Source organism: Oncorhynchus clarkii, chromosome 19 (assembly GCF_045791955.1).
Source record: "Oncorhynchus clarkii lewisi isolate Uvic-CL-2024 chromosome 19, UVic_Ocla_1.0, whole genome shotgun sequence".
Classification (NCBI taxonomy): Eukaryota; Metazoa; Chordata; class Actinopteri; order Salmoniformes; family Salmonidae; genus Oncorhynchus; species Oncorhynchus clarkii.
The window spans coordinates 19,200,126-19,216,865 of NC_092165.1; the positions used below are offsets into that span (position 1 = coordinate 19,200,126).

Consider the following 16,740-nt stretch of genomic DNA (forward strand, 5'->3'; position numbering starts at 1 on the left):
AAACAGTTGTGCGTGAACACTTTTAACATATGGAAGCGGGCCAACTATGCTTTGGGTAGTCCTGGTAGTAAGACGATGTGACTTCAGAATGTGACCAGCATAATGCATTTTATCTCTTTCTCCTGGTCTGTTTATTGTAGCTCGAAAGGTGTTTTTAGACTTGGGTGTAGACCATTAGGCACGTTTTGGTTTGCATATGTTGTCGGTGTGGACTTTGCATATGTTGTCGGTGTGGCCTCTTTAAATCACCTTATTAAGCTATGTAGTGTGAGCAGCCAAGAGGGCTTCTAACAGCTGGTAACGTCCCACACTGCCTGAGTGTGCTCTGCTGTTTGAGCTGACATGTTGATGGTAGAACTGGAGAGATTGAAGCGCTATCATTGACGAAACCATTGGCTAGTCATTATTACTAGAATGTAACCCCCCCCCCCTTTATCGTAAAATAGGGTGGAGGCTTAACACTGTTGACAGAAAAAGGTATAGGCCTAGTCTAAAGCTGGACTGTTTACCATTAAGACTACTTTTTATGATTCGGGATTTATGGCTTTATGGGCCTAAGCAGTTTGGTTAGTAAAACTCTTAAACTCTGTAGGGCCCCATTCGATCATAAAGTTGATGTTGCATCATTTTCTAGAAGCGGTAATTTAAACAATAACAAAGATCTTCCTGGCTCTGTTTGACTAAAGGCAGAGGGATGGGTCTGGAGAAATGGAACCACTCTCAAATGTATAGACTGGGCTATCGATGCAAGGAGTAGTTTTTATCATGTTTTGTTGCAATACAATGTTTGTTTATGAACATTGGAGCAAAACAAGCATATGTTTTGGATTCTGATGGGATAGGGCAGTTCAACTAAGCTCATGAGGCATTTATAGGTTATATTCGTCAAGAATCAATGGTTACACGTCATTTAGAAGTCACAAAAATGATGGGCTTCAGATGGGCGCCCCCACCTTTTTTTAAAGCTACAGTACAGCACACAAATCTAGACAAGGGCATATTTTGCCATGGCGGAACAGTGAAGCACTTTGGTTGTTGGTCTAAAGGTTCAATATGCACAAATCGCTCCGCCATTTCCATTCATGGGCGGCGTATTTGGAAATGACCATGAGATGTTTTTTTCAATACAGTTTAAACAAACTATTGTTTGAAGTTTATCAATAAATTATCATATTTGTAGCTAATTTTTAAACACCTGCAGTCAACTAGGAGATAAAATCACATTCTTCATTTCACCTGTCACATTATTTTACATGAAGCTTACTGTAGTTCCCCAGAACAGTTGAGCTAGTCACGTGTTAGTTTGCCAATAGCACACAATGGGAGAAAGTGGGAGCAGAAGAGTCCCGCTGTGTATTGACGGGTGGGCCAGTAATCAAAGTCGCTGCTTCAAATCCCTGAGCCGCCTAGGTGAAAAATCTGATGTGCCCTTGAGCAAGGAACTTTACCTTAATTGCTCCTGTAAGTCGCTCTGGATAAGAGCATCTGCTAAATGACTAAAATGTATATTTTACCGAGTTCATATGAGGAAATCAGTCAACTGAAATAAATCCATTGGGCCCTAATCTATGGATTTCACTTGACTTGGAATACAGATATGCATCTTTTTTTAAAATGGGCCTAAGGATCTCGTCACGGTATTTTTGAGCATTCAAATTGCCAATTGATAAAATGCTGCTGTTCGTTGTCTGTAGCTTACGCCTGCCAATACCATAACCTCACTGCCTCCATGGGGCTCTCTGTTCACAATGGTGACATCTGTAAACTGCTCGCCCACACGACACCATACACATGGTCTGCGGTTGTAAGGCCGTTAGAGGCGGCTTACAGTAGAGAAATTAACATTCAATTCTCTGGCGACAGCTCTAGTAGACATGTTGCAGTCGGCATGCCAATTGCACGCTCCCTCAACTTGAGACATCTGTGGCATTGTTGTGACTAGTGATGCACTGATATGTCATTTTTGGCTGATATCTGATATTTTCCTTGCCAAAAAAAAGGAAAACCAATATTTTAAATTTTAGCAGCCTTTAAGCATTCTAGTACAGTTAAATAGTTAGACCGCTGCGTCCATGTGCGTGTGTTAAGGCACTGCATCTCAGTGCAAGAGGGGTCACGACAGTCCCTTGTTCGAATCCAGACTATCACATCCGGCTGTGATTGGGAGTCCCATAGGGTGGCGCACAATTTGTCCCAGCGTCTACCGGACCGTCATTGTAAATAAGAATTTGTTCTTAACCGACTTGCCTAGTTAAATAAAGGTTACACACACACCACATTGAGCAAAAAGTTATTTTGTTGGCATTTACTTATGTCCCCATTACCAGTAAAAAAATCAAAACCTATTTCTTTCACTTGCTGTGCTGTTTCGTTGTTCATTTGTTCAGTCTTTTTATTCTCAACCAGGATTTCTATGGAACGCCGTTTGGGTCTTTGCGTGTCAAAAAAAATAACACAACATAATCTGTTTCGGTAGCTATAGCTAGCTAACTATATAGCTAGGTGTCATCTAAAATAACGCTAATTTGTAAGACAATTCTTATTTGTTAAATGGTGGTCAGACCCATCTGTGAAGCTAGCCACAATAGTGGACTTTGCGGTTAGCCTTCAAAATTAAAGTGTGGTATAATTCTGTTTGTATTCATTTGCATCACCGTCAATGTCACTTATTTTGAAGGCAACCGCAAATTCCACTTGAGCCGTATTGTGACTAGCTTCACAACACATAAACCGTTCCAGTCGAGCCTCACTAGCCAGATGAAGCTAGCTGGCTGCTTGTAACGTTAGCTTTGGGCAACCGGGTTAAGTAGCTGTCTAGCTATTTCGTTTCATGAACTGAAGTTCAATTTCAATAGGCGAACAACAAGTGGCAACCTAGCTAAAACGTACTCTCGAGGATTCCTAAATCATTGCTAAGAATATTGAATGACTGCAGTTTCTACTGGTCATTGTTTTCAGGCTGGTTGTATTGGCGCTAGCTACCCCAGATGTTGCGGTCAAACAAATAATGCTTTATTACCAACGGGTTATTGTAAACACATCTTTCGTGACTGGTGTTGGCTTATTTGCAGGCTTTTTTGTATAGCTTTGACAGTGCTACTGTATCTTTTTTGACAAAAAAGTCCTAAATGTCGTTCCATAGTATGTATGTCGTGAAGCTAATATCAGTGACGCTATTACTGTGTAACTCCGGTAGGGCAACATCTGAAAAATAGTGCACTTGGTAGTGTGTACCGGTGCTCAAACACATTCGACAACACATTCGACAGAAGTGCAATGCTATTTGGCTGCCAGCCACACAAGTAAATGGAAAAGGCTTAATGGAAAAACATCTTCTTTGCAAAAATAATGCATGGTCATCATTTCTAATGTTTATCCTAGAAAGAATGTAGCCAGCTATATTTCTTAATGTTTTGCTTAAAATTAATCTGCCATTCTACCTGAGAAATGTAGCTACACATCAGTCAGAGCACTGTCTGCTGATAGAATTCTCAGTGAGGAAGTGCAACTGAAGCACAAAATGAGTCTTAGAAATTACAATAAGAAGCATTTTTTCCCCCTTAATTTTGTGATATCCAATTGGTAGTTATGGTCTCATCGCGAGAGGCGAAGATTGAGTCAAGCGTCCTCCAAAGCATGACCCGCCAAGCGCCACGGCTTCTTAAAACACCGCTCGCTTAACCTGGAAGCCAGCCACACCATTCAACTGATGAGCGGCGTCAGCTTGCAGGCGCCTGTCCCGCCACGAGTCGCTAGAGTGCGATGAGCCAAGGAAATCCTCCTGGCCAAAACCCCCTCCTAACGACGCTGGGACAATTGTGCGCTGCCTTAAATGGCTCCCGGTCACGGTCGGCACCTCAGTACCGCGATGCAGTGCCTTAAATCTTGCTACACTCCTGAGAGGCACAGCAGTCTATTTTTTGGGGGCTAGTTGTCTAAGTAAGTGGCTGATTAAATAAGGAGATGGGCATCATATAGTGTTAGCTTTCTGCCTTGTTTGAGAATCTGTACAGCTGCTGCTGTCTTGTTTTTCCCCCCCTCGTTTTCTCTCAGTTCTTGACCCCTCTGCTTCTCAGAGCAGGTAGGCCTGTTGCCCTAGTGACTCCACACAGACACAGCTTGTACACATGCTGCTCCAGAGCCTGTACTGTGCTTCCTTCAGACAAGCATGCATCTCAACTTTGTTGTCTCTCATTCACATTCGCTTGTAAACTTACCACAAATGACAAGCTCCTACCTTAAATCAAATCAAATGTATTTATATAGCCCTTCGTACATCAGCTGATATCTCAAAGTGCTGTACAGAAACCCAGCCTAAAACCCCAAACAGCAAGCAATGCAGGTGTAGAAGCACGGTGGCTAGGAAAAACTCCTTATACAGTTGAAGTCGGAAGTTTACATACACCTTAGCCAAATACATTTAAACTCAGTTTTTCACAACTCCTGACATTTAATCCTAGTAAAAATTCTTAGGTCAGTTAGGATCACCACTTTATTTTAAGAATGTGAAGTGTCAGAATAATAGTATAGTGATATATTTCAGCTTATTTATTTTCACATTCCCAGTGGGTCAGAAGTTTACATACACTCAATTAGTATTTGGAAGCATTGCTTTTTAAATTGTTTAACTTGGATCAAACATTTCGGGTAGCCTTCCACAAGCTTCCCACAATAAGTTGGGTGGATTTTGGCCCATTCCTCCTGACAGAGCTGGTGTAACTGAGTCAGGTTTGTAGGCCTCCTTGCTTGCACACGCTTTTTCAGTTCTGCCCAAACATTTTCTCTGGGATTGAGGTCAGGGCTTTGTGATGGCCACTCCAGTACCTTGACTTTGTTTTCTTTAAGCCATTTTGCCACAACTTTGGAAGTATGCTTCGGGTCATTGTCCATTTGGAAGACCCATTTGCGACCAAGCTTTAACTTCCTGACTGATGTCTTGATGATGCTTCAATATATCCACAATTTTCCTTCCTTTTGATGCCATCTATTTTGTGAAGTGCACCAGTCCCTCCTGCAGCAAAGCACCCCCACAGCGCTTCACGGTTGGGATGGTGTTGTTCGGCTTACAAGCCTCCCCCTTTTCCTCCAAACATAACGATGGTCGTTATGGCCAAACAGTTCTATTTTTGTTTCATCAGACCAGAGGACATTTCTCCAAAAAGTAAGATCTTTGTCCCCATGTGCAGTTGAAAACCGTAGTCTGGCTTTTTTATGTCGGTTTTGGAGCAATGGCTTCCTCCTTGCTGTGCGGCCTTTCAGGTTCTGTCGATGTAGGACTCGTTTTATTGTGGATATAGATACTTTTGTACCAGTTTCCTCCAGCATCTTCACAAGATCCCTTGCTGTTGTTCTGGGATTGATTTGCACTTTTTGCAGCAAAGTATGTTCATCTCTAGGAGACTGAACACATCTCCTTCCTGAGAGGTATGACTGCTGTGTAGTCCCATGGTGTTTATACTTGCGTGCTATTGTTTGTACAGATGAACGAGGTACCTTCAGGCGTTTGGAAGTTGCTCCCAAGGATGAACCAGACTTGTGGAGGTCTACAATTTGTTTTCTGAGGTCTTGGCAGATTTCTTTTGATTTTCCCATGATATCAAGCGAAGAGGAACTGAGTTTGAAGGTAGGCCTTGAAATACATCCACAGGTACACCTCCAATTGGCTCATGATGTCAATTAGCCTATCGGAAGCTTCTAAAGCCATGACCTCATTTTCTGGAATTTTCCAAGCTGTTTAAAGGCACAGTCAACATAGTGTATTTAAACTTCTGACCCACTGGAATTGTGATAGTGAAATAATCTGTCTGTAAACCATTGTTTTAAAAATGACTTGTGTCATGCATAAAGTAGATGCCAAAACTATAGTTTGTTAACAAGACATTGGTTGCGTGGTTGAAAAACGTGTTTTAAAGACTCCAACCTAAGTGTATGTAAACTTCTGACTTCAACTGTCAACCTTTGCGCTAGATTGGCTATCTTTGTAATTTGTTTTTGTTGTTAGCATGTTTAGCTAGCAGCCCCCGTGGAAACTAAAACTCACATTTCTATGTGAATTTGGTCGTGTTACCCGAAAAGTTACATATTGCAGCTTTAAGCTATGCAGATAGGATACGGCAGTCACTCTGAACTACCAGTTGCCTTGCAAGGAACTCTTAACTCCAAGCAAAATGAAGTTTTAGTACCATATGAGCCTGTGTCAACTGGCCAGTTTGGGCATGATAATTGGCTAACCATTAAACTAGATGTTCATGTGACCATTGAATGAAAGGGATTAGCTTAGTTAACTTCACAGTTCGACTGCATACAAGTGTTCTCTGCAATTCTTATAGATGTTGTAGACATTATTTTAAGGATAACAGCTGTCCTGTCCATAAAAAGCCACCAGTCTCAATTTACACTAGACATTATCCATAGTGCCAAAATAACAACAAATTATCTCATACCTGCAAGTCATTCTTACAGCGATGTTATCTGTCAGGGAAATTAGTGTCTTTGAACATCCTCCAAGCCCTTGGAAAGTTTCGCATTTTCCTTGATTTACTGGCTCTCTGTAATCCTTTAATTATTATAATCTCATGACTGTGACTGGACACCCTTCTGCTTGGGCATTCTGATTGTCATTTGTAGTAGAAGTGCTGGCAGTTGACATGTTTCCACAGACCTCAAACTTTTGAATATCCATCCCCATAACTTGCAACTTAACAATGTAGGATACACAAACAAATTCATACCTCGTGTTGTCAAAGGTGCTATCTGCAGTCTTTGTCCCCCTGTGGCCACTGGAAGAACTGCAAACATTGTTTAATAAAAAAAAAAAAAGTAAGCTATGCAGACAAGTATTTAAGCCAACCAGGGTGCGGTCCTGCTGGTTCAATGTTATTAATATTTACATGCAATTGATTAAACTCACACTGCCTGTCCTTGTATCCAATCGCAGGGGTGTTATCCTTTGACGACGATGTGGATATGGACCATCCCTATTGCGATGAGGACGAGGCGGCGCTCGAGGCGGAGGTGAACGGCAACTGGACGCCACAGGAGAAGGCGCTCCACGAGGCGCGGCTGAAGGCCAAGGCCAAGCGGCGTGTGCGCAAATCGTCATCCCGCAGCGAGTCGCTCTCAGAGTCGCTGTCGGGTGAATTGGCCGACGGCGATTCCCACAGCCCCAAGGGCAAAGTCCCCGTCCCCAACGACCGCAAGTCCAGGACAGGCAAGGGCCGGGGCCTGCCTAAGAAAGGTCTGTGCTATGCTAATAATGGTTGAGAGAGATGGAAGTAATCTACTCTGTAAGCGCTGGTGGTCTAGTACCAGTTTGTCTGGGGCCATAGGTTTTTGTTTAGGATTGAAGTCTGGTAAACTGATCATAGAGCAGTGCTTATGGCTGAGGTAATCTCCCTGGGCTCACAAAACCATATATTCTAAATGTGTCTCTAGTGCTAACTGACTAGCTCTGATGTTGATGTGGTCTTTACACTACAGGTGGCGCAGGGGGTAAAGGTGTGTGGGGAGCAGCAGGTATGGTCTACGAGGTAGAGGAACCAGATGTCAAGGACCCCAACTACGACGAGATTGCACAGGTAAAAGAGGGGGCACGGGCAAGGTATGCGTGTGTAAACGACATGAGCTCTCTATTACCCCAACCTATACGCTAGAGCCCCTGCACGCACCCCTCTCTTCTCATGTACACCAGTGTTCCCACAATCCATGTCCCAAATTGTTACTACAAAGACAACAGTTGCTTAGATGGGGGGGCCAGGGTTGGGTTCTTTCTGTAGTTGTTTTGTGCTGAGCTCTGTTTTTGGTCTAGCTTTGTTCAGAAGTGGCCAATCGTCACAAAGCCGCGGCCCGTGTTGGATCATACCACTTTATGGGTTGTGGAGAATGAACATGCTTATGGTGACTGCTGGGATTGGCGGTGAATGCAGGGGCCACATGTTCCCAGACAAGCAGATATTGTCCATACAAAGTCCACAACTGGGTCATGCTCATCAGGACACATTTTGTAACTGAAAACTAAAACCAGCGTTTCTTATTGGACAGGTGATACCTCCCCATTAGCTCTCCGTTTTGAACTTCTTTCTTCCTTTTCGTGCCGACTGAACACAGCCCTGTAGTTAACATCCATCGCCATAATTATGACTCACTTAATGAGTTACATCCTCTTGTATCTTTGAATGGGATCAGAATAGACTATTTTATTTGTATTATTTTCTGGGTGAAATATCTTCCATTTAAATCATGAAGGTAGGCTTGTTCTGTCATAGGCCATTTATGACAAGTCATTTCGTATATTCCACCATACACCTTAGGAATGATCTATGATGGCGAGGGTTTATTTATTTTGTATTTTTTTCAAAACTTTATCAGTTAAACGTGGATGTCAAAGGTGTTTGCTATTCTGTGTAGTGAGAAAGTGCCTCCAAGGCTATTGGAGAGAGAGCGAGAGAGAGAGAGAGAGAAACCTAAAAACAGTACTGGAGCAGTAGTGCCGTGGCAGCAGGTAACTAGGACAGAGTTGGCGACACTGGAGAGCAGCCCTACTGACCTCTAAAAGCATATAGCCCGATGGGCCTGGCCCTGGTCAAAAGTAGTGCACTATATAGGGAATAGGGTGCCATTTGGGATGTCCCATGCTCTTGAGACACATGCCGGTCTCCAGTATATCCCAGTAGTGGTGTTGTCTGGGATCCCTACTAGCAAAGGGAGTGGTAAGGGTCACATTGGTCCTGTTTCAAAACTTGAAAGTGTGCATCCATCCTCCTCCCTTCCTGGAAGTAATCACTCATCAATCACGACTGGGTCTGTGAAAGTTAAAGGGTGTAATCAAATTCAATCAAGTAAGATCAATGGTTACTTTTTAAGGAAGGGAGTTGCAGGACAATACCAGAACAGGTCATTGGTGTAGTCTGAACATTTTTGGTTGTTCTTGAAGGTCAAGCATACTTCTGAAACCTGGAGAGAAAACCGGAAAGGGAGTCGGTGCGTTGAGTAATTGCTTAAACACCGACTGTATATGTCGGCAGCACTTGGCACAGAACTGCTATCATGCTGTTACATTTGCCATATCCCGGCCATTCAGTCTAAATATGATGGCAGTTATTGACCCCTGCTCTATACCTTAAAGGCCCAGTGCAGTCAAATGTGATTTTCCTGTGTTTTATATACATTTCCACAACGGTTTAGAATATTACTGTGAAATTGTAAAAAAAAAAAAAGATTATCCCCTTTTTTAGCAAAAACAAATGTGTAGGTGGGAGTTTTGCCCTTCCATGGTGATATCACTATGTTGTAAATTAGTTAATAGACCAATAAGAAAGGGTTCCAAATCTAATTCTCCCCTCCCCACTCAAACCACTCCGACAGACCTAGCAAAACTCTTGCTTGAGAAATTGCTCTTTGCTAAGAAGCTGTTTATTTTGGACAATTAAACTCTCACAGTAAGGTATTTAATTGTTACCCAGAAATTATTTGAATTTGAGATAAAAATGGCTGCACTGAATTTAACAAATGCACCAGTAGCATTTCAGATTACAGCCTAATCCTGCCTAACGAGCGGGCCGGCCGTGTTGATGTTATTAGATTGCTATTCCTGACCTACAATGTCTGTGGTTTCATTTTAAAGGGAGACACCGTGTATGCCACTGTTGTTCCAGAGCTGGACGAGAGGGAACTGGAGAAGACCGTCAACCCCATCGTACAGGAGTACTTTGAGCACGGGGACACAAAAGAAGTCCAAGTATGTGTTTGACATTGTACTAAAGAGAGGAAGAGGTTGGATGGAGGGTTGGTTATTTGAGAAGGTCTTTAGGTGGCGGTGCATCTATTTTCTTTTACTGTTTTGTCTCAAAACCATGCAGGGTTGTGACTTTCATGTCATTTTACTTCACGTTAACTGCCTTTTGTGTGTGTGTTTCTCTGTGTACACCCCACCCCTCTTCCACTCCCAGATGCTGCTGAGGGAGCTGAACCTGGGCCACCACAAGTACGAGTTCTCCAGCCTGGCTGTGTCTCTGTCTTTGGAGGGCAAGGCCAGCCACCGGGAGCTCACCTCCAGGCTGCTCCGTGACCTGGTCGGCAAGGAGCTCTCGGAGTCCGACATGGCCCGCGCCTTCGACAAGATCCTCAAAGAGCTGCCCGACCTTATGCTGGACACGCCAGAGGCTCCACAGGTACTGGATGGGGGAAGGACTTGTTAGAAAAATACATGGGCTACATCACAAATGGCACTTATTCCCTATTTAGTACACTACTTTTGACAAGGGACCATGGCTCTCTGGTCTGAAGTAGTGTACTATATAAGGAATAAATAGGTTGCCATTTGGTATGCAATCATTGTACATTTTTCTTTCAGACAAATTATAATTTGTCATGCTGCTTTAAACCCAACCCTCTAATTTAAAGATAATAACCGATCATCTACTCTAGTTTGACTTTGTAATTCTCTCCAACTCTACAGATGCTGGGACAGTTTATTGCCCGAGCCATCGCCGACCACGCTCTACCTATGGCATTCCTGGACCGCTACAAAGGCAAGGTGGACTGTGACCACGCTAGGTGAGCAAGGGTTAGGATAATAAAAAAAGATGGGCGTTGATTGGTGGAGGGGTGATTTTTAAATTCAAACAACTTTTTCAGTCCTTAGAATACTTTTTTAGGGCTAAAGTAGTGAAGTAGTGCTTCAGACAAACAGACTGGCACAGACAAATGGACAGCAACATTTAGACACTGATATGAATCATGTGCAAAAGGCAGGTAGCATTAGTTAATGTTGGTCATTTAGGGTGAGGAGAATTCAGATGAGGTTGCCCCTGTCAGTTTTGCTCACAATCAGTATTCTCTAAGGATTAAGGAATAAACTGATCTTGGATCTGTTGCCAACAAGGAACATGGTGGAAAAGCCCACTTCACATCAAAGCAGCCTGAAGTGGTTACATATCTCTGTTGCTGATGTTGTCAGTTAAGCACTTAACAACCGCCTGATGAAGGGCCAGGGTAAATGTTTGCGTCTTCTCACCATGGAAGCGTAGTCATTCTCCAAGCAACTGAATGATCCCCCTCCAGAACTGATGACAACCCTTGTGTGATTTCACCTAATGTTTGGAATCTCCCATTTTCTGTTAAAGATATACTACTCCAACCTGAGAATGTGAATTCCAATGGATATTATACTGTTATATTTATTCTGATGAGTTGGGGAAAGTCCCTTTTGTAGTTAACCTGCTGACTTCTGACATTTCCTTTTTTAAAATATTTATTTTTGACATACCCTGTCTTACTAGGCAACTTTATTCAGAAAGTCATTTTGTTGTGAATTCATGTGACCATGTTCAATATCTAGCTGTGACTTGACACATTCCCCTTTTCTCATTGCATCTCTCTGTGGTTGTGGTCACGGTTGCGATCATGACTGTTGCGGTTATTCCCTTCCCCACAGAGCTGCGTTGGACCGCGCGGCGGTGCTCCTCTCCATGAAGAGGGAGATGGTGCGGCTAGACAACGTGTGGGGTGTGGGCGGCGGCCTCAGACCTGTCAAACACCTCGTCAAAGAGGTAAGAGGCCGTCTCTGCCAAGTAGGCGGGACCTGGCACCCCGCCAGCCAATCATCACATGCCAGTGTTGTATCATTGTGTGACTCATCAAAACATTCCAGGTATACAAGCAACCTCCCATTCCGGATGTTCTCTCTCTGCATGCATGAAATTTGATGCCTTGTTGGAAGTGACAGGAGACACCTAATGAGAACAAAATATGGATAAATGGCAACAGGCCTGGGTTCTGTTAATATTATTTGAACCCAGGTCTGAATGGCAATTCAACAAAACCTATATTCAGCTAACACCCATCTATCAGAGCTAGAAACATGCACAACCAATCAAAGGAGAGCTTTGTTATATTTCTCTGCAGCCTTCCATTGTGGGCCAACTGTATTTACACACAGTGGAGATTACCTTTTTGTTCCCTCCACCTGAACCCAGACTCTCAGTGCAGAGAGATGGGCTCTGTCTGGTTGTTTCCCAAATGGCACCCTATAAAGTAGTGCACTAAATAGGGTGCCATTTGGGACATTGCCTGCCTGGTGGTCTGGATCTGTACTCGTATGGTATGTAAACACAACAAGGTGGAGAGAACTTCATGCTGGGAAAAGAGCCGTAGGGAGCACTGCCAGGCTGGTGTCAGCACAACGGTGTCCCTCAGAGCTTGGCTCTGACTGCAAAGCCTGGAACAAAGAGGCTGATGCTCACACTTACAGGGACACAGGCATAGGGACACATGCGTGCATGTATGTACATAAACAGATGCACAGGGACGTACACACACACACACACACACCTGAGTGCAGGTTTTCAAGTCGTGAGAGGTGTGAGTGTGTGTGCGCATTTGTATATTCTATAGTGGTCAAGAGTCTTTGCTCCCTGAACTAAATGGATCATTTGGCACCCTCGTGTGAATGTGCACGGTTGCACACATGCGTGTGACGATGTAGCAGAGCAAGAGTATTGTGTAACCCAACGTACGTTAGTCTCTAGCCTGCAGACTCCCGACCAGGTTTGACTTCCTGCCTGTCCTTGTTGGGCCTCGGGCCCTGATCGAGTGTGTCTACACTGGGCTACAGAGGGCACGGCCCACACAGCCTGCCAGAACAGGAGCTCCTAGGGTGCGTCCCAAATGGCACCTTATCGCCTGTATACTGCACTACTTATGACCAGAGCACAATGGGTCCTGGTCAAAAGTAGTGTTACTTCATAGGGTCATTAGGGAAGCAGATTTAGCCTCTGGGTTTGATCAAATCACTCTGCCAGAGACTACATTTGAAGTCAGTATGGGTGTTGAGAGCAATTTGAATAGCAGTATCCCCCTAGGGCGTTTTCACATATGCATTTAGTACTGTGGTGAGGTTCCCTGGAGTGTTCTTTCACAAGACCTGAAATAACCCTTTCAGGGTGTGATTTGACAACATGCTCCAAGAGCAGGCTCATTCAGGGATATGCGTGTAAGAGTCAGACAAGTGCCCTTATTCCCCTGCTGTTACTGTTATATAGTGCTTTTGGCCGTGCATAGTGATCAGAATTGAATACAGGGGTGTGTGTGTGTGCACAGTGGGCAGTATCTTTTGTATACAAAGCTGCCGGTGACGACTGCACAAACATTAAGCTAGGGTTGATTGAATACTGTACCGTTGCACACACAACCCGAATAGGACTGATAAGTCAGTGCTGGGAGTGACTAGTGGAGTCCTCCAGAGCATCTTGCTTTGTCCCAAATGGCAACCTATTTCCTCAATGGTGCACTACTTTTAACCAGAGCCAATAAGTAGTACACTTTAATAGGAATGGGTTGTGTCCCAAATGGCACCCTGATCCTGTCTTTCTCGCTTCTCTTAATCTGGGCTTTAGGAAGGCTGCCTATTACCACTGTCTGCCAGAGGACTGTATGGTTTGGCAGTACCGTGCTCACTGCTCAGGGGTGAAGCCCTGGTCACGCTAGGGTCATCACACACTCGTCAGTGAGATCGTGCACCAGTTACCCCCCCCCCCCCCCAGTGGCGGCAACCGCTGGAACCCTGCCCCCATTTCACTGCTTCACCATGGAGAGGGGTAGTCGGCAGTGTGCCTTCTCCAGCTGAGGGATGTTTGGGGGGTGCTAGGGGTTCTCTCCTGCCAGTGCATTCCATAGGAGATTGTTTACAGCTTGGGCTGTAGAAACAGAAGCAGTCCCCGACAACAACAAAAAACAACAACCTTGGTTGACTTGAGTGTTTTATTCAAATGTACTATATGCACTGAGCTTGTCTGATGCTTTAAGTGCACTGTTTTGATTAAATGACACATGGATAACTAGAGGGAGTCTGACCACAAGTGATTTTATTGTACCGGGCTCAGACTTGCTGCGCAGAAAAAAAGAGAAGGGGGAAAAAAAGACTGCCCCATTGTCTGTCTCTCCTCCCTGCTGCAGCGACCACCACAGAACATCAAGTGTTTATCGCACTGTCCATGTTGCTGAACCGGCAAAATAATTACAGCCATTTCTGACAAAGGTTCTGTTGCTGAAATCATTTGTTTTAGGATTGTGTACGCTTATTATTCAAGGGTCGTTTTGTTATTTTAAAACGAAAATGCTTGATTGCGTTTCAAATCATGAATCAAATGTATTTATAAAGCCCTTTTTATATCAGCAGATGTCAAAGTGCTTATACAGAAACCCAGACTAAAACGGCAAACAATGCTGATGTAGAAGCACAGGGGCTAGGAAAAACTCCCAAGAAAGGCAGAAACCAGGCTCTGAGGGGTGGCCAGGCATCTTCTGGCGGTATCCCGGGTAGAGATTATAAGAGAACATGGCCTTCAAGATGTTCATAGGTGACCAGCAGGGGTCAAATAATAATAATCACAGGGGTTGTAGAGGGTGCAACAGGTCAGTATCTCAGGGCTAAATGTCAGTTGGCTTTTCATAGCTGAGCATTGAGGTCTAGACAGCAGGAGAGGGAGAATTGAAAACAGCACGTCCGGGACAAGGTAGCACGTCCGGTGAACTGGTCAGCGTTCCATAGCCGCAGGCAGAACAGTCAAAACTGGACATGAAGATCATGTCAGTGACTCTACCCACTCAAGTGACGCACCCCTCCTAGGGACGGCATGGAAGAGCACTCGTAAGCCAGTGACCCAGCCCCCATAATAGGTTCCGATGCAGAGAATCCCAGTGAAGGGGGGAGCCGGCCAGGCAGAGACAGCAAAGGCTGTTCGTCGCTCCAGTGCCTTTCCGTTCACTTTTGCACTCCTGGGCCAGACGACACACAATCATAGGACCTACTAGATGAGAGATGAGTCTTCAGAAACCGAGTCTGCGTCTCTCACATGAATAGACAGACCATTCCATAAAAATGGAAAGCCCTGCCTCCAGCTGTTTGCGCAGAAGTTCTAGGTACAATAAGGAGGCTTGTGTCTTGTGACTGTAGTCTACGTGTAGGTATGTATAAGGCAGTGACCTCTATCTAAAGCAGGAGAAAATATATAACATAATATTAGTGTTGCACCATTGTCCTTCAGTAGCACATGTCTGATGGACTGTGCCATCCCCACTGCCTCCACAATAGATTAGTCTAGTCAGACAGACGAGAATCAGACGGGTGTCTTGTACACAGCAACTTTTTTTTCTTCTTTTTTTTGCTATATGCTCAACATAGGCTGTTGGTCGACCAACATTTCTTATCGCCCCCCCAAAAATTGGGGTAAGCCCGAGTCACCAAGGTTTTGCGGAATTGCAGTTGCACTCGCGGTTCATAACTGAACAGAAACATGAGGGCTGAGTACTACACACACAAAGCAGACATTGTTTGAGCAAATAGTCAATCACGATGCTCAATGACCAACTTGTCCAGCCAGTGATCGCTTGGGAGTCCTCCCCCCGATTCATGACTTCCTGTATTAAACAGGAAAAATCTTGCACTACCAAATAAACAATGTCCGGTAGTCACTGCTGAGAAATGTCTGAAACTATAGATAAGATGCATCTTTTATCTATTGGACATAGGCTTTAGCTCAGTGGGATACGTTGACGTTTGAAACCTTACTGGTAAAATCTGTATTGGGCAGTGTTTTATCCATGGGCGGTGAATGATGGTATGATGGAGAATTTGATTGATTCATACTTTATTGATATGCGTTTCAGATGAACTTGCTGCTGAAGGAGTACCTTGTATCGGGAGAGGTGAAGGAGGCGGAACGCTGTCTGCGTGACCTAGAAGTCCCTCACTTCCACCACGAGCTTGTCTATGAGGTAAAGAAAAATACCGAAAGCGCTTTGTGTCCTGTTTAGAAGGACACACTGTATCAAAATGTTTTGCAACAGAAAGCAAACATATTTTATTGGACAACTACATGGAGTTTCTCCATACTGAATATGGCCTTTGTTGTCAGCATATAAGGATATTGGTAGCGGATCATTGATGGCTCTACTGTACTTTCAATAGTGGCAACATATGGTGTAATCTTACTTGCCTTTTCAGTATTGATAAGACTGTAGTGTGGTCATGTTTACTGTCATTAAAATGTGAAGACTGTTATATTTATCAAATCAATTCTCTAATTATTCCATTATTAAACGGAATCACGGAACAGTATTTCACTAGGAAGTTTGGGCACCATGGGAAAGTTTTTTTTAGTTTCAATTTCCCGACTATAACGCTTCAGCTATTTTCTTGTCGATTTTTGTGTTCTATTAATGTATTGTTACCTCAGTCTCATTCTTGAATGTCACAAACCCTAACGTGAATCAGCAATTTACAAATTGGCTTAATTATTTATTTACTAACTAATCGATCACAGAATTACGTAAACACACAATTAGTTATACATTGGTTTCTGACATGATACACTGAAAAGTCCCTAGTGGGCTAAGCCTATATGATGGCTTGGTAGACAAAGGAAAGGGGTGTGGCCAGCTCCAGAGCGGGAAATGTTAGTGGACCCCATACATACGCTACACTCCTGGAAATGCTTATACTTTTTGAACAACTGCTCATTTGAAAATGGCAATTTACAAATTTACGCCTTTGTTGTCCCCCTCTGCGATTGCCGGTCTGGTCTGTCTGCTGGATAGATTGTCAACAAAGTCTCTGGTTGGTCCACCAGAGATCAGTCTTTCGGAGTTGTAGCTTGTTATAATGGATACGTCAGAGTACCGTTCGACCGGTTGCGTTTACCATACTAAAGTACTTAAACAGCTGCAGCCTGAATAATTGTT

General features: G+C 43.9%; 1 protein-coding gene across 1 annotated transcript in view; it reads left to right on the top strand.

The window, feature by feature from the left end:
- The window catches only part of LOC139374905 (programmed cell death protein 4-like), a 32,132-nt gene that overhangs the window by 9,543 nt on the left and 5,849 nt on the right, over positions 1 to 16,740 (top strand). The window contains exons 3-9 of the mRNA XM_071116124.1: positions 6,938 to 7,237; positions 7,480 to 7,577; positions 9,623 to 9,736; positions 9,948 to 10,169; positions 10,457 to 10,554; positions 11,435 to 11,549; positions 15,667 to 15,774. Of these exons, the coding sequence (XP_070972225.1) occupies positions 6,938 to 7,237; positions 7,480 to 7,577; positions 9,623 to 9,736; positions 9,948 to 10,169; positions 10,457 to 10,554; positions 11,435 to 11,549; positions 15,667 to 15,774 (1,055 nt within the window). The remainder of the gene's footprint in view (positions 1 to 6,937; positions 7,238 to 7,479; positions 7,578 to 9,622; positions 9,737 to 9,947; positions 10,170 to 10,456; positions 10,555 to 11,434; positions 11,550 to 15,666; positions 15,775 to 16,740) is intronic.